Below are 26954 nucleotides of genomic sequence, written 5' to 3'. Positions count from 1 at the left end.
TAGCCCTGCCTAGGCACTAATGCTTGGAGAGACCTTGGTGCAACAAGAATTTCCACATAGTACCCCATGCTTGCAGTTCTGATCAATTGCATGTAATATTATGATAGGTTGCCGGTAAATATAGATATAGGGCGAGTTCATAAAGTTATAAGTGCTGTCATAAATAAGGTAATACGAGGCAAACATAAAGCCTATTGCTGTTGGGTGGCTTTAGTAGGTTAGGAGTGGAAGTGTTCAGACACCTTTGCCAATCTATTCAATCTTTATATTTTTCGTTCCTAGTTCTGAACGTCAAAGGATATGCCGCTTGATTTGAACGCCCCTGAACTTGCATCGGTGATGGGCTATTATTGGTTGTTCTTAATATGCTTGATGTTCAGACATTGGCTACAGTGTTAAGAGGGGTAAGCTGCCATTTAGTAATTCACAACTTGATCGATGATCAAGGTACATGGTACAGAGACTTGTTTTAAACTTAAAGCTTGAAATTTGCAGTAGAACAAAGACCTTAAAAGACTATCACAACGAAATCTCAATATCTATTTCAAACGTGAAAGACAACACGTTCTTTCACTCTAGATGCACATATTTAAGAGGATTGTAACTTATTTATCTTCCTTACACTGAAGAATACCATTTCAAATCCACTATGGGTTCTCAGCCCCGTGAATCGCTCCCTGTGACAGGGTTGCCTATGGAATTGATAGAACAGGTTGCCAACGAGATCCTGACAACAAAAACATTAGCTAACTTCACACGTACTTGTTCCACTGCCAAGAGAATTGTTGAACGCAACCCTTTGCAGTTCTATTTAACTGACATACGCTTTCAAAAGCTAAGGAAATCTGATCCAGAGATTCGGAGACAGTTCTCCCCTATGATCCCAAGTCTAGTACACGCAATACAGCATGAAAATCTGGACAACTTCAAGAAAATCCTTAAGTTATATCAGAAAAAGTTATCGCGGAAAATTATTGACACTTGGCCCACCGATGAGAATGGAGGTGTCCTTTCACCCACTGCCTATGAAGCGGTTTTAACTGCTGAGCGTTTCGATATATTCGTTCATATGGCCACAGCCGGCTGTGGATTCACGTACGATGAGTATACAAAGGTGGTAACTCATCAATTCTACTACATGTTGAAAGACGGGTTAAGGGAGCGGCTAGTTGCGTTTATGCTGATACCGGACTATTCTGCCTCACCCCCAACAGTGCATCATACGTGGTATCAATTGCCAATACGATAGCTGTTAGAAAAGAGGTGTCGTAGAGAGTAACTGGGAGTTAAAAAAAAATCTAGATTACTTAATCAATATTTCATCTGATCCATAAACTCTGCCCAAATTGAACTGTAGCTGTCACATGTCAACATCCCTATAAAGACACTAGCCCATATCGAAGATGTCCCCAACTGAAGTTCGGAGAGGTAGCTGTAGCCATATAAAATGAATTACTGTAGTGAAGAGGTGATAGAAGCGATTAGAGTTATGTTCACTGGCTTTAGTGGTGTTTCGCCGCGAAGTGGCAAGGTAATCGTAAAGCGTTCAAATGCTAAAGAAGTCCTAAGCTATACCCATACAACCACTATATTTAAGATACATTGTCCCAGATACTACGTAAGGAGGATATTGATAAAAATAGAATACGAACCATATAATAGCAAGAGCAGGTCATTGGGCTTGGAGTCTGATATTCAGAATGTAATAATCAACTAGAGCTGCAGAAGTCCTTGGCTAACCAATTCCTTCTTAGCCTTAACGGCTTGACTTGACTTTAAACAACTGGCTTGATGCTCTAATAAGGTATCGATATTATAGGTACATACCTAGATGGAGGAAATCTAGTGTTAGGTATTATATCATGCTCTCGCTTACACTAGAATCTGGATCTTTTACAATGATGAAACATAACATAATAGAATTGAATTTCACAGGGATTAATGGAAACAAGAAAGTGTTAGAAACCACCTAGTAACGCCCTCTACGTTATTGCTCAACTAAGTAAATAAGCTGCCCAGCACATATAGAGACAACGCCTATTATAACCCTCCCAGCTGATGTAACCCTCTGATTTGCTTGGTCCATGGATTGCCCTTGGGTCGTTTATCCGTTTTATCGTAACACGAGGAGAACGACACCTTGCTACAGAACCTAGTGCCGGCTTGGCCAGACCGGTTCAGCTATCAGCCATCTTACCATCAGCATCATCTGTTCCTTCATTGTATTCTTATCCGGACCTATAGGCACGATGGCAGACTTTCGAATATTAACAATCCCTGTCTTGCCATCCACATACCCTTGTACTATACGGAAGGTGGGACCCGAGATGGTTGCAACGGTGACCTATCGGATCCCCAGTCAGCAACAAAGAGTACATGGGAGGGGCAGTTCACGGCGTCCGGGGAAATGGGGGGGGCATTGGAAAAGGTAGCTCACCGGCACAACTTCGAACTTCGCCTTCTGCGGGTCACGATGGCAGTGGATAGTTAGCCACAGGATACACCACACCTCACTGAACATGAGCGTGCTCTCGTCGAGCTCTCCGGCTTCTGTCAAGGTGCAATTGATGTGTGGCAAGCTGGCACCTTTAACATCCAAAATGTTCTCAACCGCCCAGTTACAGCCAGCAGGGAAATACCGAAGTTTATTTAACATGACGTGATCGGGTCTATCGTACATTAATTAGCACGAGTCGTGTTCAATAGCTGGGCGTGGAAACACTTACGGGTTGCAATCCCATGGCAATTGCTCGACAAGAGTCTTGCCATCATCGGAAGTAGCGTCGAGATGCCGGCTGAGGTAGCTGGCCATATGATCTGAGTCGTGGAATGGGTGGCGGGGATCTCTGGATGGATCCCTTATCTGGTCAAACGCGTACTGGCGGGCGATGCGTCGCATCTGCTCGTGTGTCATCAGGCGCAAGAAGTTCCCTCCATTTTCCGACTCCCAACTGAGATCGAGTTTGCTACAAGTGATCTGCAATTGTTCCCAATATTTAGGATCAATATGCGACCAAGCGATGAGAGGGTAGAGTCGTAGGATCAAACTGGTAGCAGCCTTGTTGTTAGGCTTTGGGTACATGGGTGGAAGGGGTTGAGAGGGTTTATGTGAAGGCATGGTATTCTGTGATCCTGTTGATGTTGATGTTGACGTTGATGGTTCAAGTTCGGTTCCTATTTGTTCCAAGCATACCGGACCAGCCGACCTTCTGCGAGACATGGTGCTTATTTATGCGTTGAAGCAGGGTGTAGGGTAGGGTAGGGTCTTGCCGCCAGGGTGGAGAATAGAACTTGATGTTGGTGATGCCGTTGGGGTGATGATGCTGTGGGTGCGTGTGGCAGTCAGCGAGTTAGAGGGTGTAGAGTCGGGTACATCACGTTTGCGTCGCCGCCTTGGGCCCATTAGCCTCCCTGTTAGCCCTCCCTGTTAGCTGCTGGCCGAGTGGCAAGCGGCAAGCATTCAGCCAATCAAACTTGCCAGAGGGGGGCTGGGGCCATTCTTCACGTCCACCTGGGCCAGGCTTTTTCAATGTTGGCTCAATTCAGCAGAGGGGTCAATGTTTGCTAATAATTTAATCAAGGCCTAACCACCAGGCATTAGGTACTCTTCGTTGTTAGTTAGTTACCTGGCCATGATTATACATTGGCTACAACTATGTTATGCCCCTATTATTGCCTGGTTATATAGTGGTTATATAGTGGTTATATGGTGCCTGGATTAGCTGGATAAACTAGCGGCGGGACCATCGGCGACCGACCGACCCACAGTCCTAGCAAGCACATGTCACCACCACCACAACAGCACACTGCTAGAACCAACAATGACGCTTAAAGCAGAGGTCTGAATGGCTACTTCGCGAGGCTGTGGGTGTGTTTGTCACCAACGGCAGATACGTATTTGGTAGACAAGCCATTCACCGTCGTGCCGGGTACGTTAGTATGTTGGAAAGACTAACAACGCCGTAATTAACGCCGCCCGGCTGACTTGACCATCAGTATAAGATGATGCGAAATTCCACTACAATGTCGTTCCTTCTCGTGATATACGTGACATACACCTTTGTTTATTGTTTCCAATAATCCTTCCCAACTGGCACAAATTCCTTCCCTTGTTATAGGTATCTTGTCAGGAACAATGGCCAGCACAGGAGCGCTACCGGGGACCCCTGCCGAGTGGAAGGCCAAATCCGAGTCTTTAGGATGGAAGACTATTCATGAGTATGGGTTGGGTAATTCTAGCTCGAAGATTACTGAAGACCAGTTTTTGCTGCTCCGTACTTTATGGGTGAAATACACACCAGATGATCTCTACAGACGCGATAGGGCTCTCTGGATAGATAAGTCCAATTTCGAACTTGCGCAGAAGTTCCTATCCTCAAGTGCCATAGCACCCACCTGGAAGAAATTTCTCGATTCCACCAGCACACCCCCAGATACCCTTGAAAAACAGGGTTATGATGGTCTTCATACGTTTTCTCTGGTCAGATACCATCAGGTTAGTCCCTCGAATTATCCATTTCCCGTATATGCTGTGTTCTTTCTAGCAATTCTTATTAACTCCAACGTGTCTAAAATAGATCCAGTCGCAGGGCTTGAAGTCCAACGATCATGATAGTGTCAAGGTGGACATGAGTCCAATTGCCAAGAGAACAAGAAATCGGATCAAGCAAAGAGTCGCCGCTCAATCGTCTCCAACTCCTGGTCCAAAGCTCACAGGTCTATCAAAAAGTTTAGAAGCACTAGATATAACCAAATCCAACCCCAACCAGCCCCCTACTACACCAGGTTAGTCCATGGAATTCTTCATATCTCTCTTAAGCATTTAAACTCCATACCACCACTACCATTAGCATAACCACCTACATAACCACCCACATAACCACCCAATAACCACCTATATAACCATCTATATAACCATCTATATAACCATCTATATAACCATCTATATAACCATCTATATAACCATCTATATAACCATCTATATAACCATCTATATAACCACTATAGTGGTATATTATGTGGAAACAATATAGGAACAACTGTTAAAACTAATTGCTGACTTTGATGTTAAAACTAGATAGGGGTGGGGGTGGTTCTAATGCTTCATCTAGTCCACCAACACCAGCGGACTTTTCCTCTCCATTTGAGGATCCCAGAATATTTGAAGCCATTCAGGATGAGCAAATTGTGAATACGGCTCTTATCGAATACCTTAACGCCTTAGCGATACACTGCAAAGATCTCAAAGCGAACTGGAGTTTGCGTCGTCTGCCCTTGATCACGCGAGATCATCAGGGACAAAAGATATACGAAGCAAGGGTAGATGGCTGCCTGGAACGACGAACAGATCGGAAGCCCTTGGCAGTCATTGAGGTCAAGCCGTTTGTCAGAAAAAAGAAGCTAGGAGATATCAGGATGCAGGAGAGTGCGCAAATGGCCGCATGGATTAACAGTTATAGGCCGTTGAATACAGACCCGAAACAAGAGAACAAGTAAGCGTCTGCCTCCGCAATCTACAATTCTATATCCGCGGTATCTCTAACAAACTATGATCAGGCGTCTCATGATCTCACAGGATCGTCATGAGATTTATCTTACTTTCGCAGTGTTCGGTGCAGATTATGTCGATTACATCTGCGATAAGCAGGGAATTGATTACAACAAGCCCTCATTCCTTCAGATGAACGAGTACGGTCCATTTGATGTTGGTAACCGAAATGATATGGAGATGCTAGGCGAACTTGTCCTAGGCTATGCATTGGCCGAATCCCAGTGATAGCTACGGTGGTACAGGACTTTGGTGAAAATTACAATGGTAATTATCATTTATGTGGTGTGCAGAAGGTCGTCATCGGATCAGTACGCGACTGTTGCCAGGGTATTTCAGCTGGCCGCGATATTTGCACACTGTATACTTCGAAAAGCGCACCAAAATTAGGGGTTTGCATAGTGTAAGGTTATCGTGGGTTATTAACAAGTGTCTTTTTCAACCATGTATTTTAAAAGTACAACGTTAATAAAATCGTTAAGTTCGGAGTACTTAAAGAAGTCTCAGCTACCTAGCTATGAACAGTCCCTGTATGAAACATCAATCGATAAATCATCTCGATACGTAACCCCCGTCTAGCCTCGAAGGCTCTGAGTTATAAGGAAAACACCATGACTTGATATCGAGCTATTGTGCACCAAAGGCCTCACATGAGATTTCTGCCTTTTCAACAACATTCTCTTCATCATACTGTTTGCCATCAATGTTTCCTGACTTGTAAAGTACAGGTGTAGAGACTATTTCGATGTACCTTTGTGCATCGAGCTGTCTTGGCTCTTCCTCGTCGTCATCGGAATCCTTCATGCATGCTGGGTTGAAGATGGAGCTCCTGCCAACTGTCATTAGGCAAGGGAATCGGACGCTCCATAGAGCTCGCTGGCGTCTGAGCAATTGGGCGAACTCTAATGCAGGTCTATAAACGGTTTCTATGAGGTGCTTGACAGCAGCATCTCTATCGACTCTCGGAATAATAGGAGCGATGTCGTGTACCGCATCCCTCGCGTTCTCTGACATGAAGCACCACGCATCGTCGGAGATGCTAGGGTATTTTTTGAACAAAAGAGTCATAGTGAGGGATCGCCATTGGTTGAAGTCGCTCATACTTAAGCATTTGCCTGCAAAGGATGCGGATGTCAGCAACTCTATTATAAATGTCAATGCAACAGTGGTCCACGGTTGGTGTACCTGAGCTCAGCAACGTGTGCTCGACTTCATCCACTGAACCGCGAATCTTGGCGGGGATCCAGATGTCCGACCCGGACTCATTCCCACTTGGCCCTGGCAACGTGCGGAATATGTCATTAGCGATGTGGAATCCAATCCATCCACGGACAAACTTGCGCCGTCGCTTGACATCAAGGATTAGGGAGATGAAGTCGTCCTGGTTCTTGACTAAGGGTAGGATACTCTGGACAATACCCATCCTCTTTTCACAGAAAAGTCTGTCAAAGGTACATTCAATGTTGCGCCGGGTAGTATCGCACCATTTACTGGTCCAGTTCTTGATGGCAATATTCATGCTTTGGAATGGTGCTTTGACATCCTCGTCGGACTTTTGGTGCCCTAAGACTGACTCATCATTGTCAATCTGTGCTTGGAGCTTTTCATTTCGCCTTTTCAGCTTATTCGACTTTTCATCGCCGTCTCGAATCATCCTCTTAAGCTCCTCAATCTCTTTCCGTTGGTCTGAGCTTATCTGTCTTAATTCGTGCAATTCCTTCTCTAACCGTTGTTGCTGATCGACGGCAAGCCTTTCATCCCGCTCAAGACCATTCCCGCGTATCTTGTTCAAGTTGTTCTTCAAGAACTTCCTGGTGCCAGAGCTATGCTCATAACTGGCTTCTAGATCTTTCCCCGGGCCTGATCTATATCAATATATTTTCTAACGGGTGGATAAGTAAGTATCCTACCTAAGTCATAATCACCCTGTTCACACTGGTCACGTTGGTTGTTCCGCCCTCGTCGATGCAGCTTTTTCGAAGCATGACCATCTGGACCACCTCGGTTCGTTGGAAACGAGTACTCATAGTGTAAACCTTGGTCATGATTTGAAGCCATTGTGTAGTGGTTGAGGGAATGATGGAATGTGAACGTCAGTAGACAAATTTTTGGATGTGATTCTAAGAATTATTAGTGATGGGAATAGATGGTGTAAAGAGTGTGGGAGGCTTCCGGGGAATGTCAGATGTCAAGAAGACTTCAGTTAGGTATTATAGGGCCTAGTGCATAGAAGCATGGGGTTGTCGTCCTACGCACAACAGACATCTCGGCTGCGGGGATAGTCTCAGACCTGGTTTGAGATGTCGCCTCGTAAACAATGTCCGCTGGAGAAAAGGGTCATGGAGATTTCATCCTGCCCAATTACAAGGGACATCATGCTTGACACAGCTGGTGACCATTTTTTTCCCTTTTCCTTTTCTATTCTTGGGATCACCTATGACTCCTTAATTACTTGACACGACTCCACCCGGAAAAGGGCATAAAGGAGGGCGCCACCGGCGGCAGTAAGCTGTGGCCTCGATACATTTTGGTTAAGGCTGAGGCTCAACTTGCGCAGATCTCTGCTGCATTCGGGTATCTCCTGTTCGCCATGCATCCACAAAATCGATAATAAAAGCGTATGTGCTTGGACACACGCAGGCCATGGAGGCTCGCAGTCGCCGCTTACCTCTTGGATTCAGACCTTGCTTCACATCATCCGATCTCAAGCGGAGTCGAAACATAGTCAGCGCGCTTACATTGAGGTTCCAAGTCGTTTATTGGGCGGTTAGAAGTGCATTTCGCCCTTAGGCAGGCTGCGTCGCTTTGTAGAGGCTAACCCTTGCAGTTGCATACTTTCAGAATGCAAACTTTCTTTTGTTGTGCCTACGGCATATTACAAATGGAGTTCGAACGGATATTGGCAACCAATCATGCTATTGAAAAGTTGCACTTTGGAGAATGTCTTATTGGTCCAAGTTTGCTTATGGTATTGTAACCTTGGAATATGATTTTTAGGCGCCCCTAAAACACTTAGATGCACACGCGTGATTGATCTATTGCCTAAGTATAGCAGGAACTTGCGAAAAGCACTTCATGAGTGGCTACTAACTAAATAATGAAGTTTCAGGTGAAAATATCAACATGCATACATCCCATAATGACAACCCATCACGATCCACTGCTAAATAACTCTGTCAAAACACTCACCAGCCCTCCTACAGGCGGCATGCCCACGAATAGAAGCAACAGATTTACCGCGACAGGCAAAAGGGGGAGGGCTTTCTTGGCACCTGAAAGCCAATGTGACTTCTTAGCCTTGATCTCTTGTTCAACCTCGGCCACAATGTCTCGTTTCAGGCTTACCTGTTGCTTCTCGACTTCCGTCAGCTTTCCTCTTTGTATCTGCATATCTGATTGAACCTGGAGCTTCATCAGGCGGTCTCCCTCGCGGAGCTGACGACGGAGCTCCTCGAGATCTCGCAAATCTTTCTCGAATTGGGCTTTCAACTTGGTAACGCCGTCGTCAACGTAGGACCCAGCCGCTGTTTGGTCAAGGTTCTTGCCCTTATTAACAATCTCATCTTGAATTTGCAGCACGACGGTATCTTTCAGTAAGAGCTGTGAAGCGATGGCGCGGGCTGAATCGCGGTCTCCATGGTAGCGATTGAGACCAGATCCATGACCGAGCATGTATGCCCAAAACCGTTCCCGGAGTTCATGCTCCCTGCTTGCCCCTACCGGCTCCCCAACTTCGTCCCACCGACTGGTAACTAGAACAACGTTTGCCATTGCTTTCTCTCCACATATGCGTTTGAATACCTCAAAAGTCTTGATTGCAGAGCCTGCATATCTATTATCCGTAATTCGATGGATATAAATGATTCCCTTCAACTCGAACCCCAAGGCAAATTGGCTTGTCAGAAGTTTTGCGATCTCGCCGAGGATATCTGCGTCCTTGCGATCGGTATCGTCAAAGCCGGGTGTATCGATGACCAATGCTTTAAGACTACCGACCGAGATAGGAACCATTGTACACTGTTGGGTACCTACAGATAGTCAACTCCATTCAACGGTAGGAATCCGAGTTTTGGTGTGGGAAACAACGGAAACATATTCGGTGTTGTCTTACAAGAATTGAGGGAAGCTCCCTCCTCAACGATGTTCTTCCCTGCCATCTGATTGATGAAGTAGCTTTTTCCCGCACCGGTGACCCCCATGACCATAATCATAGGTAGGCAATGGTCTGGCGGCAGCCTGGCATCAATAATGTCTTGAGACTCGATTCCGCTCATGATCGCAATGATATCCACAAGTGAACCTTATCTTTTAACTTGCGTAGTCTGCGGAGTGAATCCCATTTAATACATCAGAACTATGAACCCTTCTAATCTAATACTCAATTCCTCGAGTGTTAGAAATGGGTAGTACCTGTCTGATAGCAACAGGGTCTAATATCACAGCCTCATTGCTAATAATTGTCTCGGATAATGGGGTCGGCGCATGTGTGAGTATCGTCGGTAAGAATCCTGATATCATGCCGCCGAGCGCGTATGCACAAGATCGCTGGGGCATGATTGGTATGCAGGTCCATAACATGTCCTAGACTATTATTTGATGAAACGAGGACTGAGGAGGTGTGGTATCAATGTACAGATTCAGGGGCTTGCTAGGTCGGCGAGTCTGTCGGATATACATCGCAAAAGCGAAAAGGGCGATTGGCTAGATCATGAATCTATTTTTCGCATCAGGGACTCATCTCTTGGTGCTCGCGCCATGCTAGCGCGTGAACCTTCCACTATTTACTCAAATATACTCCCTGTTCCCTCGAGTCCGATATATCGTACAATTCATCAACAAACCTGCGACTGTGGGCTATTCACGACTCTCGCTTACATATCGTTCCTCATGTCTCCAAAAATGTACCAGAGTTCTGATTCCTCTCTCTCCCTTGCCACGACATACGGTACAACAGCAACATCGATTAGCCAGAATGATACGTTGCTGGTGGTTGGTATAGACTTTGGCACTACGTAAGTCGTCAGGAAGCGATGGTATTAACTCGCAAGTTGATGAGTGCTGAGGCTTATGCTATATTAGCCATTCCGGCGTGAGCTGGGCTATTGACGAAGGTGACAGGAAGGTTAGGCTGATCACAGACTGGAAGAATCCGTCTGGAATGAACGCCAATGAAGAAAAGGTCCCCTCAAAAATCTCGTATCAGAACGGCCGTGTTCACAAGTGGGGATACGAAACCTCGGTGAAGGAGGATAGTTTTAAGTGGATCAAGATCCTCCTCGAGCCCGAGCAGAAACACGCTCATACGACCGCTGAAGTGAAGCTTAGTAACAAGCTCCTCAAAGAACTGGGAATGACTGCCGATCAGGTTGTCAGGGACTATCTCAAGGAGCTTTGGGCTTACACACGAGAGAACATCCGAAGGCGCCAAGAGGACGATGACTGGGAATCTACATTCCATTGTCGTGTCATCTTGACTGTACCAGCGATGTGGTCTCATCAGGCTCGGGAGCGAACATTAAAAGCTGCCAAGGATGCGGGGTTTCCTGATGACATTCAGATGGTAACAGAACCCGAGGCCGCCGCGCTAGCGACATTGAAAAGCAAAGCAGCGGAGAACACACTCCGTGTAGGCATCTTACCCTGAGCTTCCTTTATGCTGATGACTAACCGATGATCAAACTAGCCCGGCGATGCGTTCGTAGTCTGTGATGCGGGAGGAGGCACTGTGGTAAGGAAGTCATATGAACAGTTAATTTGCGTAGTGCTCCGCGTGTGGCTAACTCCAGAAATTTCAGGATCTCATTAGCTACAGAGTCAAGTCCACGAAACCTCTTCAACTGGAAGAGTGCGCTATGGGTGATGGTATGTACGCAACACAGAGAGAACTCACGAATCCGTACTGAAGATATCACAGGCGACTTGTGCGGATCGGTCTTCCTTGACTTAGCATTCGAGAGATACATCACTACTATAGTTGGGGAAGAGGCGTACTCCTACATCAAACAGGTGAACAAAAATAAAATGCTTCGCGAATTCGAGTTCGGGGTCAAGCGAGCATTTGATGGCGCTGAAGACAAAGATTACTCTGTCGACCTTAAAGGGGTAGAAGACAACATAGAAGAAGGTATCGTTGACGATACCATCCCGCTAAAACTGTAAGTCTATTCTCTCTCACATGGTAATGAACAGGTACTTGTGAAGATTATATCGACTGATATTGCCTCCGACGGCATTCCAGCAATATGCTGCGTACGATCTTTGACCACATATATTGCCAAATAGACACTCTTGTGCAGAATCAAGTGAGTCAAGTGCAAGCTAAGAACCTTGTGGTCAAGGTGAGTACTCAAGATACACCGAAAGCAAACTGAGCAATAATGTTGATCGATTCTTAACATAGAGCATATTGTTGGTCGGGGGCTTTGGTGGAAACAGGTATATTCACAGTAGACTTGAGGCAGCCTACCGATCTCAGAATATTCGTGTCCTCCAGGTAGAAGGCGCGTAAGTACACCCCTTCACTTTCGCTAGAGATCTTTGGACGATATTAAGCCCTCATGATAGGTGGTCGGCAATCTGTCGAGGAGCCTGCCTTTGGGGGCTAGAACAGCCTCTAACGACAAAGTCGGCCGACACCGGTCCACAAAGCCCAAGGATGGGTGCTGAAGTATTGGGAACCGTCGCTTCTCGTATCTCAAAATACAGCTACGGCATTAAGATCTTGGAGCCATTCGACATAAGGAAGCACGAGTGGCATGATCGCTGCTGGAGTCCGGCGAACGGTGGATGGATGGCTGACAACCAGATGCTTTGGATGCTGAAACGGGTACGTTATTACTACAGCCTACCGCTCAAAATTTGTTGACACACTAGATTGACCGTGCAAAGGGCGAGACATATGAAGTCGGCAAGACATTCGGGTCGTCGTTGAGACAAGCGGTTAAAGGGATTGGCTGGCGAAGCAAAGGGGTCCGTTCATTCGAAGAGACGTTGTACATCTCAGAGCAGGCAGTGCCTCCAAGTAGAGAAGATGGAAGTGAGTCAATGAGAATCAGCTTGCCAAGTGCAAGCATTCCTATCGTTTTCTGGTGTGTTCTAAAGCTAATGCTGCGGTGCAAAGACGTCCAAGCTTTGTGCAGCGTCACGTTCTTCATCCCGGAAAGGTTCATTCGACACAATTCCTCGAGCTATAGGGACCCTCATGAGGGTCACAAGTGGAGAGACGCTGAATTCGAAATGGTCATTCGATTGCGCAGCGCGACTCTAGATTTCATCGCTTGTTGTCAAGATGTCCCAATCGGCCATACCGAGGCTAGTTATGAACGGATGGGACTTCAAGTAGCATAGCAGATCAGCCATTATCATTTGAACAGCTTTTTGATGTTATCGTCTTCTTTTTTTCCCCCCTCAAAGAAGGGGGGGAGGGTTGGTGTTGGACTGGAGCGGCACTGTTTCTGTGGGGGACGGAGTAAAGTGAGAGTCGGCTGAATAGGGGCCAGGTCTTAGGTAGTTGTTGATGGTCGAGTAGCCGTTTGCTACTTGAATCTTCGCATGGTCATCGGCTGTGATATTGAGTACCCCTGGCATATTCAGTATACAATACCAAGACGGATTGAGGAATAGAGGAAACACCTGTAATAACATTATATCCGTCAACGTTACCCGTTACTACATTATTGTTATGAGCTCCACTGTTGTCCGTCGAACCCTGATTAACAACCCCCTTTCCCTTCTCCAAAGACGATTCGCCCATAGGTCCTCTCTTCTAAATTGTGCCGCATTGAAGCAACTATTTCTCGATTTCTATGTCCGCTTTTACAGCGTTCAGTTCTCAGAGATCCTGTGCTGTTATCTTCTCATCACCAAGGTGGTTGTCGCCGACCCCAATGCCCAATAGCTTAGTGCGGGGAGATTACTCATCCGCATTTAGTTGGGGGCCTTAACAACTTCGCTAAAGCGCAAAGATCACAACTGATCTCTCATTGCTAATGGCTTTTTTACAGGCTAATGCATAACGGGTGTGCATGCTAATGCTTTTGGAATTGCACTCCTGTTCATGTACGGCTGACTGCGTGTCTTATTAGTCTTCCAGAAGAACCCAGAGGTGGATGCTGAGAATTGATCCTCCTCCTTTCCTGAGCTAGCATCGTTACTATCCAGACTTATTTGATCATCATATTGACACAATAGCTTCTAGACATACATTCTATAGAGTTACGATAGCTGTATACCTGTTTCAGTCACAAACCCAGTTATGAGCTGCTTCTAGACCACCACCAGTATACCTTGCTACTTTCGGCCACGGGCATACAGTTCTCTGGCTCTCAACAACTGGTGCTGTGTCATTCACAAACTTAGTGGCAACGAGCTCATCAGGCGGCACACCTTCCTCTACCCACTTCACAAGAGCCATTACAGAGTCATGTCTAGCGTCCATATATCCAGGTACCGAGTGCGTGATATTGTTGACGCCGGTCAACCGTCCCGCTATTCCAGCAATCTGCGACGCCGCTGCTATATACCAGGGGGCGCCTGGTTGTGTTGGTGCGTTAGACACGCAGTGGCCCATACCGGGAATGAGGAACAATCTAAGAAACGAAGAGAGTTGAGATTCGTCGATGCCCATAGTAGAGAGGGTGCTCGTAACGTATTGAATGCTTGAGCCGGCAGGGATCAGAGGATCGGCATATCCATGGTACATCAGAATCTTACCCCCACTCTCCTTAAAGCTTGTAATATCGAAATCTTTTGCTGTTGCATGGCCAGGGTCACCAGCGGCCGCGGCAATATAATCATCGTCAGTATATAACGTGAAGTTGTACGACGTATCGTTGTAGAGGAAGTTTTGGAAATATCCATAGCCGATAGGATTACTTTCAGAAGCAAGTAAAGAAGGGTCGCTTCCAAGGGGTAAGCCTGGAAAGACGATTTCATCGTTAATCGTATAGGGAGATAGCATCTTTCTTAGAGTTGCGAGTTGAGGCTTAGTTAAGCAAGCAGTCTGCTTTCTGGTTGGGCAAGAGCAAAGCAAGAAGGCGTAATCTATACTGCATCCCGCAGAGTCTTGAATAATGGAGTCGATGATGCCGTCTTGGCTGTCGCATAGAGATGTAATTCGAGCCGTGACCGAATTAAATAGAGATTCGGGAATATGATAGGAGGCATTGGGGGGATAGTTCTGAAGCGGCATCCACGTCGACCACGACTGAAGATTGGTAGTTTGCCAAGCCGCATCGCCAACCAAGACACCATCAAAATCATTCGGATAGAGCTGAAGCGATCGTAGACCTTGACGACCACCAGTGGCACACCCGGTGTAATATGAGAATTTAACAAGCGATGCGGCAGTCTTATTGTTGCTGTAATAAGCCGGAACAATCTGCTTAGCAAGTGCAACTGAACCATGTAGGGCACGATAACTCCAATCGACAATACTCTCCGGGTTGTTCAGCGCCCATGAACTGTCTCCGATATCTGAGAGATGGCCAGTGTCTGTCGAGACGCTGACAAAGCCGTAATGTGTGTATTCGCCCATATCAGGATACTGCCAGTGATCAGTCGTAGTCTCAAGCACGCAAGTTATCAAACTAACATTGATCCCGCCGCCGAAGCCTCCATTTCCAGTAGTCATAAGCCGTCCATTCCATCTCTCTCGACCCGGAAGTAGAATCGCCAAATTGTATGAAGTAGTCTCAGATGACTTCACGTTGAACTTAACAGCGCATAGCTCAGGTAGGTATGTAGCGTTTATAGGATACTCCGGACTAGGATCAAACGAAGAGCCACCAGGTGGAATGGTCGAGGCGTATACGACCGACGAACTCGAGAAGCCCTCTAGCTCCAATGTTTCCAGCGCGGCTTCAAAAGCAGCCACGTTACACTCAAGACATGAGACATATGCAGTAAGCAGCGCCAATGCTATGGAACTAGCCCATCTTGACTTCATGCCGTCCAACATACTAGCTTAGACATTAATAGTGACTGTCAGTCAATGCTTGGGCTTTCGATAGCGATGAAAGAGACTTCACATGTAGTAGCGGTCGTGATGTATACGCAGATTATAAGACTGGAGTGAGTTGAGTGATGACGGATTCGCGCACATAAGCCAAGGGCATCACGTCGCGACGCCATACCAAGTCAGCAGACTAAGTACTCAGCGCCAAGGCCATTATACCGCAAAGAGTGGTGATATTATGTCAATATCGACGCTAAATATCTACTAATCAGTAGTCTTCGTTCGCTTCTTACATTAGGCGCTACGCGAGTTCGTCAACCAGTGTATTATGTCTACCCAAAGACACATGACGAAGCAGGGCAATATCCCTACACCTCTTATGGTAATCAGATTATCTATGTATAATATAATCAATAAAGCCGCAAGTATTGAAAGATTTCAATAGAATGAAGAAGATATAAAGAAGGGCCATCAGCGTATCGCAATCTCAGTGATACACTCGTTCAAGCTGTCGTCTCGCAGAAACGCTTCGCCCATCATGATCCCGTGTACATAAGCATCTCCCAAGAAGACATAATGATCGCCTACCTGTCTCAACACATACGGCACGTTAAATCCCTGCATAATGCATATCACATCACCGTCCTTTGCTGTGTCCGGAACCAGCCCTACATATTCCTGATCCGTGACAGCAAATCGGCGTCCCGCGATTGCTCGACACATGTTTGCATATCCCTGGGGATCATCTAGACGACGACGACGCATTGCTTCGCCGATGGGAGCCGCTTCAGGACGGAGGGATGAGAGTTCCGGCTCGAACAGAAGATCTCGCGCATGCGTGTTCTCCCAGAAAGAGGTCACTTTCGTAGGACTCCTCCGTTGATTCGCTTCGAGCAGTATGCCGGCTACTATATCTTTTTCCTCTCCAGTTGGATAAGGTGACTCCATATTCATAAACATCTGAATGTAGGAAAGTATGGTCATGAAGTTCGTCAGGTTTGGCGCTTCTATGATGTTGGTTCCTGGCACTGGCCTATCAGGACCTACGATGGCAATAGATTGCAGGATTACCCCTTTTACGAAGAGAATATTCCCTTCGATTCGCATGCAAGGCTTAGGGCGCTCCTGGCCGTCTTTCCGGGAGCCAGTGGCGTTAAAAAACAAGTTGCTAGACGCAATCACTATCTGACTGAGATCAATACGAATAGGAGGCTCCGACCAGTCAGGAACCCAGGATGGTAAGCTTGGGTCCTTTCGGTGGGTGAGCGCAGCCTCCGACAGTATGGACCGCCCTTCTCCACTCTCGAGGGCAAGCTCGGCAAATTCACGATAGGCATCTGCCTTAGACTTTAGGTAGTCCGGAATAGGGGTTTGAGCCGCGGATGACAGGTTCAGCAACGCAAAAATCTTATCTATAGGGAGTGTGGAATCCGCGGTTCGGCAACGCGAGAGCAGCCGGCTCAGGCCAGATTTCGTCTTGCTCTCGTCTGCTCCATGGAAATTGTTTCGTAGTTCATGCATCTGCATTATTTGTGTCAGAGCTCGGAAGAAATTTATCTTTTTCTCTCGTGGTGTGATATGGTCCCAGCTGACTCCGGCTTCCACGAACGAATAGTAGAACATCATGGAAAAGCTACCCCATTCGCACAGGGTTTTGCCGCAGTACATATCAACCTTAGGAGATACAACGAACTCCTGAATTACCCATATGCGCTGGAACCACGGTCGACAAAGTAGGTTCACGATGGCCTCCTGAACGCTACTTTGATTGAAACCCTGGAAGAGCTTTGCCTGACTAGTTCCAAGCGATTTGATACAAATCTGCATCATCTCGCCGGCGTCTTCAGCAACTCTTCTTTGGTTAATGAAATCCGCCATCGCACATCTGACGCGCCAAAAGTGGTTTTCGAGATATTTTGCCGCTAGGTTACTGTCGGCACTCTCATCACCAAGATAGACGACAGTCTTACTCGCTTTCCGATAGATCTGCTCCATCAGGACCACCTGTTTCCCCCGCTCTAGGAGATCACTCTGGTTAATGCAGATTGCGTCGACCCATAGCATTCGTGGTGTCGAATCCAGACGTAGATTCATTAATGCTGATTGTAAGCTCGCCGTAATCTGCAAGTAGCTATCGCCGCAAAGGAGAATATTTGGTTGAGCTGAACTTCCCCACGTATAACTCAGAGCCTCGTAAGTATTTGCTGCGTCATTGATCAACACGTGATTGAATGAGACGAAGAGCTCAGGCCCGTCACATGCAGGGCGCAGTTCGATTAGCCGAATCTCACCATCTCCTAGGGGGGAGTATTGATACCTCATTTTTGTCTGTTGGAGGATGTAGTGTCTCACGCCAGGGAAGTTGTACCGCCTGGGACCATACAATGACACCTTGAACGCCATGTTCAATAAATATCTTGCTGTGAATTTCGGAACATTCCACTTTATTGTTCAGTCAGATTCTTGAATTTTGTATTTCGCTTCATAGGCGTAGAATGTCAGCTGGTCTCAGCCTCAGCGGGTTTTAGCCCACCTACTTCGGCCCTGCAACCCCCCTGCATTGGCTACCCCTCTTTCAACACATTGATGATTATCTTGATTGACGTTTTTTGATACTTGAATTAATATTTTAATTGTGGTCTCTGTAGCTAGTAGAGGCGCCTACAATTTGAATTATTAGTTCTTGGATATTGTCGACGAAATTCTACCTAGCGTGGAGTGGTTGAATTTGCGTCTGTGTAGAATTTCTTCCCCAAGCTTCTGCTTGCTGTTAGCCATTCCTAGCTTGTCATTTAGAAAAAGCTTAGAAATCATAATTATTATACGCCAGAATACTCGCATAGTGTTCTCTATTTCCCGTCCAGGTATATGTGTATACCCTTCCTTACCTTCTGTAAGCTATTCCCAATGATAACAGCATGTACGCCTTAGGGTCTTTTAGTAGAGTGATGCAGATAGGCACCCCGAACCGATTCAGTCGTACTTTGTATTAATTGGATGGGGTTTTGACCGGGTCAATAGGACTCAGCAGAGGTTATCTTTAAAAGCTTGACGGCAAGCTATAAGTCAGCCTCGCAGATCGCTGCATCTCTCGTTGATGATTCATTCCGTCTGAAATGAGTTTTCCTAATATCGTTGCAGCACAACAAAAACCCTCGATCGGCCGTTCCATCATTCCAGAATCGATCGACTAGGTAATAAGAAGGAGAGAGAAAAGAGATACCTAGGTACCATAAGTTTGAACCCTAAATACTATGAACGGAAGGTTTAGGCTTGGAATTCATGTTTGGACAACGGTGTGCTCTATTATGCGACAATTATAGGCTTCGAATCAAGCATACTAAGTCGCTTGAGATAGGGCTCACAATGCAAATGTTGAGAATTGGAGAAGATCTTCCATTATCTTAACTTGAAGAAGAAGCTCTTCCGAACTCCTGAGGACAGTGTGTAGTGAAGGGGGTCATTATACGCTACTGAGAGTTACGGTAGATAGATATCAACACGGTGCCTCAAAAACTTGATGAACCTAGTCTAAACTAGTCTAAAGTCTCTCCTTACATTTATGATTCACACCTTTTCGCATGTGATGGCACTCTGGCCTACTGAGGTGTGCCATCTCTCAGACCAGGAGGCTAGAGCTCGCTCTGCAGTGGTTTGCCACTAGAACTATGAGATGTGCAGATGCACTGGCATCGCATATCGTGCCATTTTATCATGGACACTTTGGTTCCTGTGATTTAATACGTATCACAAACGCGATCTCGTTTGCGCAGATGATAGAATCTGCCAAGACAGGGTTGGTAGCATTCGCTCGAGCATGGAGTCGGCATCGAGGCTCGACTTCTTCCCAATTGAGTTAGTTTCTAGAGAAAAGGGTAACGAGTAATTCGCGGCGACCCGACTTCGATCTTTCTGTCACACTTCATATCGGAAACCAGATAATTACCAACCAGTCTGGGGCTGACAGGTCAACGGAGAGCGAATCGCTAAAAGAACGAAGGCTTAACCGACACGGAGGAATCTTGGATTAATAATGCAGTGCATCCCGCGCAGTGCCATCATGATGTCAAGCACAGCTTCCTAATGTCCAGCCCACCACTTACACGGCTGGAAGATATCTATGTTAACACACCTATATATATTACATACTTAAGGTAGCCTTGGTACACCACTGATGATATAAGTCCATGTCGATAGGTAGGTAGGCAGAAAGGTAGTTTGTAAGCACTCTAGATACGGGGCAGATATACTCTCTCTCTGCTGCGTACACCGGTTCTTCTCACCGGGCACAACTTGGGGCAGGTAGCATTGTCGTCGGGCTTATGCAATCGCCCACAGAATCATGGTGTCCCATATCCCCCTGACAAGCCACCTACCGCCTACGCTAGGATGAAGGAGAGATGAGGATTGGACAGAAGTGCAAAAGAAATTGCCTGGCCACGACTCGATCCGCAGCAGCGGGCGAGTACGGAGGCCATTGGCACGCCCGGGAACACAAACATACGAAGTAGTAGCCATAAATACCTGGCGACGAGGTTATGTAATAGCCTGGTCGGCTCCGATGCTGTGTATTATCAATCCTGTCCCCCCCAACACCTTCGGGCGCGCGAGTTGTGTGCCGCCAGGGTCAGCTCAATGTTCACTAATCACGCGGAAACGTCCTCAACAACTCCATCAGCATTTGGCTGTCTGTCGATGCCACGCTGACAATTCCTCCATTGCGCGAACCAAGCTCGCCATCTAGCTGCATCGGATCGCCCGCAGCGGGCACTCGGCATTCCGCGGCGTGGCAGCCCCTACCAGTCTGGGCGCCCTCTAGGTACCGGATCGCGGAAACTAAGGACCGTCCTGCTCTGTTCTGCCGCTGCTGGAATTCCCTGTCACACACGTGTAGCCGACTCTACGCGAAGGCCCGCGGGCGACGTGCCGACCGCTGCAACGGTTTTGTTACCTCTGCTGGATGCTACGCCAAGGATCAAGCAACGTCGGGGCTACCAAGATCTAGATAGGTCCCAAAGAAGAGCTGAGCGGGTCAGCGGGCACCCGCCTCGATTCGTGCTGCGGGCGGTCAGGACAGGCCGGCGCGAAATGCAATATGGGAATATGGGGGATAGCGATTTAGGCATACGCCGGTTTTGACCCGTCTTACTATGTCATACCCTGTTGATAACGGCATCAATTCGGGGCCTATTAATAATCACACCCAACATCCCTACCCTTACCCTTACCCTCAATCTCAACAACGGCATCAGCTCCCTCAACATGGCCAACCCCTTCCGCAGCAGCAGCAGCAGCAACAGGCGACTCCAAGCTTTGGCCTGGTCTCACCTTTCCACAACGACAACAGCGGCGGCAACGATAACAATAACACCTACACACAGAACCCTCAATCTACATTTCCGCTCAACCCCGCGTATAATAGATCCAGTTTCGGCCTCGGTTCTTCGGCTTATGGTGCTGTCCCGCCCGGCGCCTTAGCCCCCCAGGAACAAGATACTAGCCTAACAAATACTGCAGTACCTCCTCCGAAACCACTCTCGTGGGATTCTCAGTCTGGGACGTCGTCTCATCAGCACGCCGGGCTAAGTATTGGTACTTCGTCATACCAACCTGACATGCGGTACATCAAAGGGCCATTGGACGTGCTCAATGCCGAGCAGTATAATGATGGCCGGTTCACGGGCACGCGGGGGTTGTATAAACCAGAGGCTCACGCACTCCCCACGGCAGCTGCCGCATCTAACCCGAAAAAGCGTGGGAGAAAGGTGTCACAGAATGATCGTGTTGAGCCTGTAGAAGAAATCAAGAGGGCTAGAGGTCGCCCTCGCTTAGAGGCAGGCGATCATCAGGATATGAAGGAAGTAAGTTTGTAGATTCATCGATTTTGGTCCGTTTTCCCTTCCAGTCTAGAGTATCTCTTGGAGGCACTGTGGCCACAACATAACATGACGGAATCATACATCGTCAGACTACTTGTCACCGCCATGTATGGACCACATCGGGACAAAAGCTAACATGAAATCAGCGGAGAAAAGAGCAAATTCGTATGGCGCAGAGGGCGTACCGTTACCGCAAGGAGACTACCATCAACCACCTCGCAGCAAAGGTGGCGGGTCTCGAGGCGGGCAACCATGAGGTCAATGCCGATTTTCAAAAGCTCATGGAGTACGTAAATAAGCATGATATAGCTACTCAGAATCCTGAGCTTGGACGACGTTTGCAGCAATTCCAGTCTACACTGACCCAGCGCTGCCCTGAGACAGCTAGTCCCGGAGACGATGACACAGCTTCTGACGCAAAGCCGCGAGAAGACAGCGCGCTTCCAGATCAATCACAGATGAAGAGCCAGACTCCGAGCAGCCGGCTCGAGTCACAGTCCAGTGCCTCGTTACCTACGACGCAACCACAACCGCTTCTAGGCGGAATCATTGTGACACACGAACCGGAGGCACAACCCGTTATCCTAGACTCAGCACACCCCTCAGACGCCTCCATCGAGGACGGGACACTAACATTCGTGCGCATGGCCAACATAGACAACGCCAGTTTCGGATATCCCCTGAACTTCCTCGACAGCTCGATGCAAACCCCGTGGTCGCTGCCCTGGGAGCCCCTATCCATCCTCGACTCAGGGGCCTACCTAGAACGGACCTTCGGGCGGCGTCTGCACCGGCGCACGACCGAGCGCGCAGCCAAGCTCCTCTCCATACCAGACTTACCCGTCGAGGCAATCCTCCGCGTCTTCGGCTTCGTGATCCACTACGCGAGTCTCGACGAGATCAAGCAGCGCATCAAGTCGACGCTAAGCCGGGGCGCCGACGAAGACATGAACGCGTACGCGCAGCCCTTCCACCACGTCGGCGGGTCGGGCACGCACTTCGCCGGCGGCGCCAAGACGATCGCGTTCCCCGAGGGCGCGCCGTTCCCGAACTCCGGGTTCGGCATGGGCCCGTTCAACGAGAAGACCACGACCGTGCGCGACGACCTGCTGGACCACCTGCAGCATGCGAAACTGCCCGGGTGGGAGGGCGAGTGGTTCGACGCGTACGAAGTCGAGCAGTATCTCGCGCAGCAGTCGATCAGTCTGCCGCAGGGCGGCGGCGACGGCTACGTGGATATCCCGCCGGGCGAGTTCTACGACAATCCGCTCGAGGAGCCGCAGGCGAAGAGCAGCAATGGCGGTAGTAGTGGAGGTATGCAAGGGGGTCCCGTGCGGAATAACCCGGCGTATCCGTCGCCCGGGTCTAGCATCGAGGGCCTGCTCTCGGTGCCCGCGCCGACGGATCTGTGGTCCCCCGGGTCCCTCGGCCCCGATTATCTGGCCTCGATGTCGGACACCATGTCCTCGGCGATAGCATATCACAACACCGGCTCGCTGGGGTTCGCGGACGCCTCGCAGTACGGGTACGCGGCGTCCTCGAGCGCGATGAATCTGGTGAGCAGCCAGGCGCGCAACAAGAGGGTGTGGTTCAGCGTCGATAAATTCATCGAGAGTAAGTCGTCTCGCGCAACTCGTTTACATGCAAACTGGACAAGAGAAGTGACTAACGCGTTGGATATAGGTCTTGGCGCTAAATGCACATGCGTGGGAAAGGGGCCGGCGTTCCGCAAAAAGGATGTCGTGGCGGCGTTCTGGGAAGCTGCGAAGCCGGGTCCCGAATGAAACTATCTAATCAATATCATGTGTAACAGTAGTTGTTATATTGTGTTATATCTGTATACGTGACATCGGGGATTACCTCTCGATGCCTTTGGCTTATGAGTGCTCGATGAGAAGTAGAATTACCCTCGAGTAGGTTGATGGAAATATGGATTCGATCCATTGCTGTACGTACATGATATAGACGTATAAGACACAGGATTTTGCAGGATGTGATCGTTCGTGGAACAATTCTCCGTGTAGTACGATTGGTCTGATAAGCCTTGCTAGGTATAGAGGAAACATCTACCTAGGTTAGATACGTAGTAGCTTATAGCAATAGGTATTACGACCCATCAGCTCTCTGTATTCTCCTTTTTGGTAATGATATCATGGTTTTGTGTTCGAAGTACCCAGGCGAAACGTTCGTCAGTGATTCTTTAGATAAGTATTTCTACATAGGGTATCTAAATGAAGTTGTGGTGATACACGATACAGGCCAAGAGCGTATTTTACAAGATCTCAAGGCATCGTAATTACTTCATATCTGAGAATACTTGTCCTCGTCACTAGTCCGCGGGCTTCGCCTTCCTCTCTTTGAAGTGTGGGAATAATTCCCTCCATCCCTCGCCGTGTTGCTCTAGCATCTTAGCTTCCCACCTTGCCCGTCTCTCGGCAGTCCTCTGTGCCTTCTCCTGGGCCGCGAGCGCTTTCTCTTGGTTGACGATCTGGCGCATGGCATCGGCGCGTGCCACTTCATTCATGCGCTCGGTCGTCAAAATTGTCAACAATTCATTGGTACCGTGGCGTTGTATCGTTTCCGCGTATGACCCCCCATCGATCCCGTTCTGTGAATCTTGCAATCCCCCGCCAGAGGATCGCTTTCCCGGGGTCTTGTTCTTGTTGCTCTCCGATTTGTTCTCGCTCAGCATAAGACGCTCGATCTCCGCGTCCCAAGCATCTTCAATCTTGGCGTTGGGAAGCGCTTCCTTCTGTAGAGCCGTATACAGCTCTGTACGCGCTATCCGCTTGTTCACCTTTTGCCTGAGCACTCGGCTCAGTATTGCAGGCTGTGGCTTTGTCAGGCGCAAGAATGGGATATCGCTTGCCATGTCGATGTGCGGAACCTTTCGTTTGCCGGTTCCGCCTAGTTCGGATAATGGACGCGGGCGGGTTGGAATAGCGTAGGTGGGTTTCGAGGTTGGGCCGAACGCATTTGGGGGAGGCGATACTTTAACAATCAGGGGAATAGTTCCGGGGCGTGGCCTGTCGGACTCTGGATCGTACGACGGCCGAGGAGCAGGCCGGTTAGCAAGACTACGCTTTCGTTCTTCGAGGCGCGACTGCAACAGTTTAATAATCGAGGCATGGTGCTCCGAGTTGGGCGCGGTCGCAGCGTCGTGGAGGACAGAGAGCATGCGGTAGCCAGCGCTCAGAGCCGGATACAGGATGCGCGGGCTCGTGTCGCCTACATTGTGTTTGAACGCGCGCCGTATATGGATCGCTACGGGATTCTTCCCTGGGCCCCAGCCTGTCGCAAGATCATCTGGAAGGGAGATCTGCGGCGCAAGGCGCAAGAGCGCGCGGTATAGGGCAAGACCTAGATTGGGCGATATGCCATGTTAGCCCCAATCAGTCACCATGGACCTGATAGTGCGGTTTATGAGAGCTGGGGCCTTACATGCTATTCTGTGTCGAGAGCTACGGGCCGGGATGAGAAATCTAGTAGGTCTGAGTGATGTTCCGTCTGGCATTGGGAGTAGAGGGGTTGCAAAAGCTGCATTATTGATTGGAAGAGCTGCAGGCTATTGAACTAACCTTAGCTGAGTAGATAGATAGATACTCGATTAGCTGATTTTCTCCGGTGCTGTTGGGGGAACCCTACTGGGGGCCGAACAGATCCGCCTGTTAGTTGTGGCATAGCGCCGACAGGTTCCAAATCATGCCGATCACCGTACCGGTAGCCTGGGCTAGAGCAATGAAAATACAATACCTACACATGTCCACGTAACTATGTACATACGGTATCATATTCATTATTCACTGTGTAGGGCTTCACCACGTGCAAGTGCATGTATCATTGTTGTGAGACCAACAAATGGTCTCCTGAGTTCATTCGCAGTTGAGGAAGAAGGGCGGGAAGCGAGACAACCTGTCCCTGACTGAAGTTAGAGCCTGTGGGCGAGTAAGTTCTCGTCTGTGCCAACCCACTGCGCATAGTGTTGCACTCGTTCACCCTGCCGACACCATCCATTGCTTCCAGATACACAAAACCCAGGAAAAACACATGGGAAAGCTTTTCGTGATATCTAAATCCCACCCTTGCCACTAACTCCTGTCGATTCGCCCCTCCATCAAGGTGATGATCCGCGTCTTGGGGCGTAATTCATTTCTCGTAGCAACGTCGTTTCCACCAGCGCCACACGTGCGCACCGACTAATTTCCAGGAAACACGGAGCCCTCAGGCGGTTGCGGGAGCTTCTTGCATTGACTCGAGGCCATGTATCTATATCCAGATCAGCCAAACTCTCCCATCTCTCTTCCCTGTCGCGCGCGAAGGTGCCCTACCGTCGTAACTCAATCAGGATAGTTTCCATGGTGTTCTCTCGCTTCCAATTTGCCAGGCATGGTAATTGCTTTGGATCAACCACGCCGTTTCTCGCGCTTACACAGGGTAGGTTGATCTGGCTTATGAACTGAATCGTGGGAGGACTATCAGGATATTGGGGACCGCAGTGCATCTTGACTGAGTAAATCCGGTTCTCGTGAACACTCTGTATGAGTATGCTATCGTCAGCCTGTTATGCTATGCAGAGTGAAGGGAGGAGGCTCGCTAACATGAGGTGGGCCGAGGATGGTGCCGTTCCAGTCCGACATTAGAAGATCTTCCGGGTTATCTAAGCCATACGAACAAGCCTCTACACGAATCGAATCAGCATGGCAGTCTAGGGGGTGAGAGGTTATAGATGCCAAGTTGCGGCATACCTGCACCCAAGCCCTTTTCTCCCTTTTCAAGCTCCTCCAGGAGCCGGAAATTTCGCGGAATTTTGGCAGTCATATTGGATATCGAAATAGGAGCGCGTGGACAGGGCAGCTGATGTGATGAACCACGCCGTCTAGTGGTTTTGCGTTACTGGTAGTATAGCACAAGGGCTGGTGCTTAATAACTAGTCAAGGGAAAGCGGTGCGTCGTACGTGGAAAATAGGGGGGTTCCGTTAACTATCATGAAAAGTTGAGTACTGAGATGAGGCTTGAAACTAGATAAGTTTAGCAATGAATAAGTCGGCTGTTTTGGAGGTTTGGAGGTTTGGAGGGGAGGGTGATCTGATGGGCAAGAACAGGCGGGATGGTGGGATGGCGGAGCGTGGGTGGTGGGGTGAGCACCTGTACAGTGAATGCGGGCGCTGTTCTGCCCCCGCTGTGCCCACTGCACTGCACAGGTAGGTACCTAGGTACAGTGCGGTCGGTGCACGCAATGCCCCGCGATCCGGCCGGCTGCCCGGGACGGTACCTAAGGACATGTCTGGAGATGGATAGGTGACTGCTGAGTCATCGTCCAGGTCAACCCAAAGGCCCTAGTAGGTAAGGCTGGGCAGGTAAGTGCCTACCTAGGTACTGAAATAGTGTAGTACTTATGTGGCCGTAGCCAAATGCTTTATTGAATAACTCGACCAGCGAGGGCTGTAGCCAGCTAGAAACGAAGGTTGTAGATGGTCAGGTTGGTGGCCAAGGGCCCCAATCCAGCCCGCTATTCTTATATGCCCTTGCTTCCGTTTGCACGTACCTAGACTAACGGCCACAAGAAAGGCTG

At 48.5% G+C, this 26954-nt stretch overlaps 11 protein-coding genes across 11 annotated transcripts; 4 read left to right on the top strand and 7 right to left on the bottom strand.

Annotated features, from left to right (window-relative positions):
- Positions 1 to 649: 649 nt before the first annotated feature.
- On the top strand, positions 650 to 1249 carry F5B22DRAFT_645239 (uncharacterized protein; the record flags this gene model as incomplete). The annotated part of the gene is made up of 1 exon (XM_047978548.1): positions 650 to 1249. The coding sequence occupies one exon, from the start codon at positions 650 to 652 to the stop codon at positions 1247 to 1249; it is 600 nt and encodes a 199-aa protein (XP_047832097.1).
- An 813-nt stretch (positions 1250 to 2062) lies between these two features.
- On the bottom strand, positions 2063 to 3535 carry F5B22DRAFT_87296 (uncharacterized protein). Its single transcript, XM_047980647.1, has 3 exons — positions 2727 to 3535; positions 2438 to 2669; positions 2063 to 2344 (listed from the first exon to the last, which is right to left on the bottom strand). The coding sequence occupies exons 1-3, from the start codon at positions 3218 to 3220 to the stop codon at positions 2153 to 2155; spliced, it is 918 nt and encodes a 305-aa protein (XP_047832096.1). The 5' UTR covers positions 3221 to 3535; the 3' UTR covers positions 2063 to 2152.
- A 1-nt stretch (position 3536) lies between these two features.
- Positions 3537 to 6035, top strand: F5B22DRAFT_87311 (uncharacterized protein). Its single transcript, XM_047980648.1, has 5 exons — positions 3537 to 3937; positions 3997 to 4495; positions 4578 to 4785; positions 5078 to 5492; positions 5557 to 6035. Exons 2-5 carry the CDS (start codon positions 4136 to 4138, stop codon positions 5774 to 5776), a joined length of 1203 nt encoding a protein of 400 aa, XP_047832095.1. The 5' UTR covers positions 3537 to 3937; positions 3997 to 4135; the 3' UTR covers positions 5777 to 6035.
- A 61-nt stretch (positions 6036 to 6096) lies between these two features.
- Positions 6097 to 7794, bottom strand: F5B22DRAFT_87347 (uncharacterized protein). Its single transcript, XM_047980649.1, has 3 exons — positions 7459 to 7794; positions 6734 to 7408; positions 6097 to 6663 (listed from the first exon to the last, which is right to left on the bottom strand). The coding sequence occupies exons 1-3, from the start codon at positions 7604 to 7606 to the stop codon at positions 6176 to 6178; spliced, it is 1311 nt and encodes a 436-aa protein (XP_047832094.1). The 5' UTR covers positions 7607 to 7794; the 3' UTR covers positions 6097 to 6175.
- A 786-nt stretch (positions 7795 to 8580) lies between these two features.
- F5B22DRAFT_601332 (P-loop containing nucleoside triphosphate hydrolase protein) lies at positions 8581 to 9876 on the bottom strand. The gene is made up of 2 exons (XM_047974598.1): positions 9660 to 9876; positions 8581 to 9576 (listed from the first exon to the last, which is right to left on the bottom strand). The coding sequence occupies exons 1-2, from the start codon at positions 9820 to 9822 to the stop codon at positions 8699 to 8701; spliced, it is 1041 nt and encodes a 346-aa protein (XP_047832093.1). The 5' UTR covers positions 9823 to 9876; the 3' UTR covers positions 8581 to 8698.
- Positions 9877 to 10435: 559 nt separating this feature from the next.
- On the top strand, positions 10436 to 13436 carry F5B22DRAFT_654313 (uncharacterized protein; the record flags this gene model as incomplete). The annotated part of the gene is made up of 10 exons (XM_047979791.1): positions 10436 to 10560; positions 10628 to 11174; positions 11232 to 11276; positions 11344 to 11410; positions 11463 to 11703; positions 11787 to 11886; positions 11949 to 12052; positions 12113 to 12374; positions 12422 to 12584; positions 12669 to 13436. 10 exons carry the CDS (start codon positions 10436 to 10438, stop codon positions 12893 to 12895), a joined length of 1881 nt encoding a protein of 626 aa, XP_047832092.1. The 3' UTR covers positions 12896 to 13436.
- A 106-nt stretch (positions 13437 to 13542) lies between these two features.
- Positions 13543 to 15809, bottom strand: F5B22DRAFT_87131 (feruloyl esterase B precursor). The gene is made up of 2 exons (XM_047980645.1): positions 15141 to 15809; positions 13543 to 15092 (listed from the first exon to the last, which is right to left on the bottom strand). Exons 1-2 carry the CDS (start codon positions 15504 to 15506, stop codon positions 13785 to 13787), a joined length of 1674 nt encoding a protein of 557 aa, XP_047832091.1. The 5' UTR covers positions 15507 to 15809; the 3' UTR covers positions 13543 to 13784.
- Position 15810: 1 nt separating this feature from the next.
- F5B22DRAFT_87133 (HET-domain-containing protein) lies at positions 15811 to 18067 on the bottom strand. Its single transcript, XM_047980646.1, has one exon. The coding sequence runs from the start codon at positions 17904 to 17906 to the stop codon at positions 15975 to 15977; it is 1932 nt and encodes a 643-aa protein (XP_047832090.1). The 5' UTR covers positions 17907 to 18067; the 3' UTR covers positions 15811 to 15974.
- A 2270-nt stretch (positions 18068 to 20337) lies between these two features.
- F5B22DRAFT_87019 (uncharacterized protein) lies at positions 20338 to 23467 on the top strand. Its single transcript, XM_047980644.1, has 3 exons — positions 20338 to 21364; positions 21529 to 22996; positions 23066 to 23467. The coding sequence occupies exons 1-3, from the start codon at positions 20654 to 20656 to the stop codon at positions 23164 to 23166; spliced, it is 2280 nt and encodes a 759-aa protein (XP_047832089.1). The 5' UTR covers positions 20338 to 20653; the 3' UTR covers positions 23167 to 23467.
- Positions 23465 to 25031, bottom strand: F5B22DRAFT_601300 (uncharacterized protein). Its single transcript, XM_047974597.1, has 2 exons — positions 24824 to 25031; positions 23465 to 24742 (listed from the first exon to the last, which is right to left on the bottom strand). Exons 1-2 carry the CDS (start codon positions 24894 to 24896, stop codon positions 23712 to 23714), a joined length of 1104 nt encoding a protein of 367 aa, XP_047832088.1. The 5' UTR covers positions 24897 to 25031; the 3' UTR covers positions 23465 to 23711.
- Positions 25032 to 26837, bottom strand: F5B22DRAFT_601298 (ubiquitin-conjugating enzyme/RWD-like protein). The gene is made up of 5 exons (XM_047974596.1): positions 26752 to 26837; positions 26128 to 26684; positions 25981 to 26060; positions 25711 to 25916; positions 25032 to 25648 (listed from the first exon to the last, which is right to left on the bottom strand). The coding sequence occupies exons 2-5, from the start codon at positions 26198 to 26200 to the stop codon at positions 25579 to 25581; spliced, it is 429 nt and encodes a 142-aa protein (XP_047832087.1). The 5' UTR covers positions 26201 to 26684; positions 26752 to 26837; the 3' UTR covers positions 25032 to 25578.
- Between the last annotated feature and the right edge of the window lie 117 nt (positions 26838 to 26954).

Source organism: Xylaria bambusicola (assembly GCF_022495145.1).
Source record: "Xylaria bambusicola strain CBS 139988 unplaced genomic scaffold F5B22scaffold_14, whole genome shotgun sequence".
NCBI classification, from domain to species: Eukaryota; Fungi; Ascomycota; class Sordariomycetes; order Xylariales; family Xylariaceae; genus Xylaria; species Xylaria bambusicola.
The sequence above is the reverse complement of the archived record's forward strand: the minus strand, read 5'-3'. Positions and strand labels throughout refer to the sequence as shown.

What these genes read in the sequence shown, in the direction of transcription:
- F5B22DRAFT_87296 (XM_047980647.1), bottom strand. Translation starts at nt 3,220, where the DNA reads ATGTCTCGCAGAAGGTCGGCTGGTCCGGTATGCTTGGAACAAATAGGA. An exon ending in TTGCCATGGGATTGCAACCC is followed by an intron (nt 2,670 to 2,726) that starts GTAAGTGTTTCC and finishes AATGTACGATAG; the next exon opens with ACCCGATCACGTCATGTTAA. An exon ending in CGAAGTTCGAAGTTGTGCCG is followed by an intron (nt 2,345 to 2,437) that starts GTGAGCTACCTT and finishes GGGATCCGATAG; the next exon opens with GTCACCGTTGCAACCATCTC.
- F5B22DRAFT_87311 (XM_047980648.1), top strand. Translation starts at nt 4,136, where the DNA reads ATGGCCAGCACAGGAGCGCTACCGGGGACCCCTGCCGAGTGGAAGGCC. An exon ending in CTCTGGTCAGATACCATCAG is followed by an intron (nt 4,496 to 4,577) that starts GTTAGTCCCTCG and finishes TGTCTAAAATAG; the next exon opens with ATCCAGTCGCAGGGCTTGAA. An exon ending in CCAGCCCCCTACTACACCAG is followed by an intron (nt 4,786 to 5,077) that starts GTTAGTCCATGG and finishes TGTTAAAACTAG; the next exon opens with ATAGGGGTGGGGGTGGTTCT.
- F5B22DRAFT_87347 (XM_047980649.1), bottom strand. Translation starts at nt 7,606, where the DNA reads ATGGCTTCAAATCATGACCAAGGTTTACACTATGAGTACTCGTTTCCA. An exon ending in ACAGGGTGATTATGACTTAG is followed by an intron (nt 7,409 to 7,458) that starts GTAGGATACTTA and finishes GATATAGATCAG; the next exon opens with GCCCGGGGAAAGATCTAGAA. An exon ending in GCACACGTTGCTGAGCTCAG is followed by an intron (nt 6,664 to 6,733) that starts GTACACCAACCG and finishes CATCCTTTGCAG; the next exon opens with GCAAATGCTTAAGTATGAGC.
- F5B22DRAFT_601332 (XM_047974598.1), bottom strand. Translation starts at nt 9,822, where the DNA reads ATGAGCGGAATCGAGTCTCAAGACATTATTGATGCCAGGCTGCCGCCA. An exon ending in GGGAGCTTCCCTCAATTCTT is followed by an intron (nt 9,577 to 9,659) that starts GTAAGACAACAC and finishes GACTATCTGTAG; the next exon opens with GTACCCAACAGTGTACAATG.
- F5B22DRAFT_87131 (XM_047980645.1), bottom strand. Translation starts at nt 15,506, where the DNA reads ATGTTGGACGGCATGAAGTCAAGATGGGCTAGTTCCATAGCATTGGCG. An exon ending in GCTTCGGCGGCGGGATCAAT is followed by an intron (nt 15,093 to 15,140) that starts GTTAGTTTGATA and finishes GATCACTGGCAG; the next exon opens with TATCCTGATATGGGCGAATA.
- F5B22DRAFT_87133 (XM_047980646.1), bottom strand. Translation starts at nt 17,906, where the DNA reads ATGGCGTTCAAGGTGTCATTGTATGGTCCCAGGCGGTACAACTTCCCT.
- F5B22DRAFT_87019 (XM_047980644.1), top strand. Translation starts at nt 20,654, where the DNA reads ATGTCATACCCTGTTGATAACGGCATCAATTCGGGGCCTATTAATAAT. An exon ending in ATCATCAGGATATGAAGGAA is followed by an intron (nt 21,365 to 21,528) that starts GTAAGTTTGTAG and finishes ACATGAAATCAG; the next exon opens with CGGAGAAAAGAGCAAATTCG. An exon ending in CGTCGATAAATTCATCGAGA is followed by an intron (nt 22,997 to 23,065) that starts GTAAGTCGTCTC and finishes CGTTGGATATAG; the next exon opens with GTCTTGGCGCTAAATGCACA.
- F5B22DRAFT_601300 (XM_047974597.1), bottom strand. Translation starts at nt 24,896, where the DNA reads ATGCCAGACGGAACATCACTCAGACCTACTAGATTTCTCATCCCGGCC. An exon ending in CTCTCGACACAGAATAGCAT is followed by an intron (nt 24,743 to 24,823) that starts GTAAGGCCCCAG and finishes CGCCCAATCTAG; the next exon opens with GTCTTGCCCTATACCGCGCG.
- F5B22DRAFT_601298 (XM_047974596.1), bottom strand. Translation starts at nt 26,200, where the DNA reads ATGACTGCCAAAATTCCGCGAAATTTCCGGCTCCTGGAGGAGCTTGAA. An exon ending in AGAAAAGGGCTTGGGTGCAG is followed by an intron (nt 26,061 to 26,127) that starts GTATGCCGCAAC and finishes CGATTCGTGTAG; the next exon opens with AGGCTTGTTCGTATGGCTTA. An exon ending in CCATCCTCGGCCCACCTCAT is followed by an intron (nt 25,917 to 25,980) that starts GTTAGCGAGCCT and finishes ATACTCATACAG; the next exon opens with AGTGTTCACGAGAACCGGAT.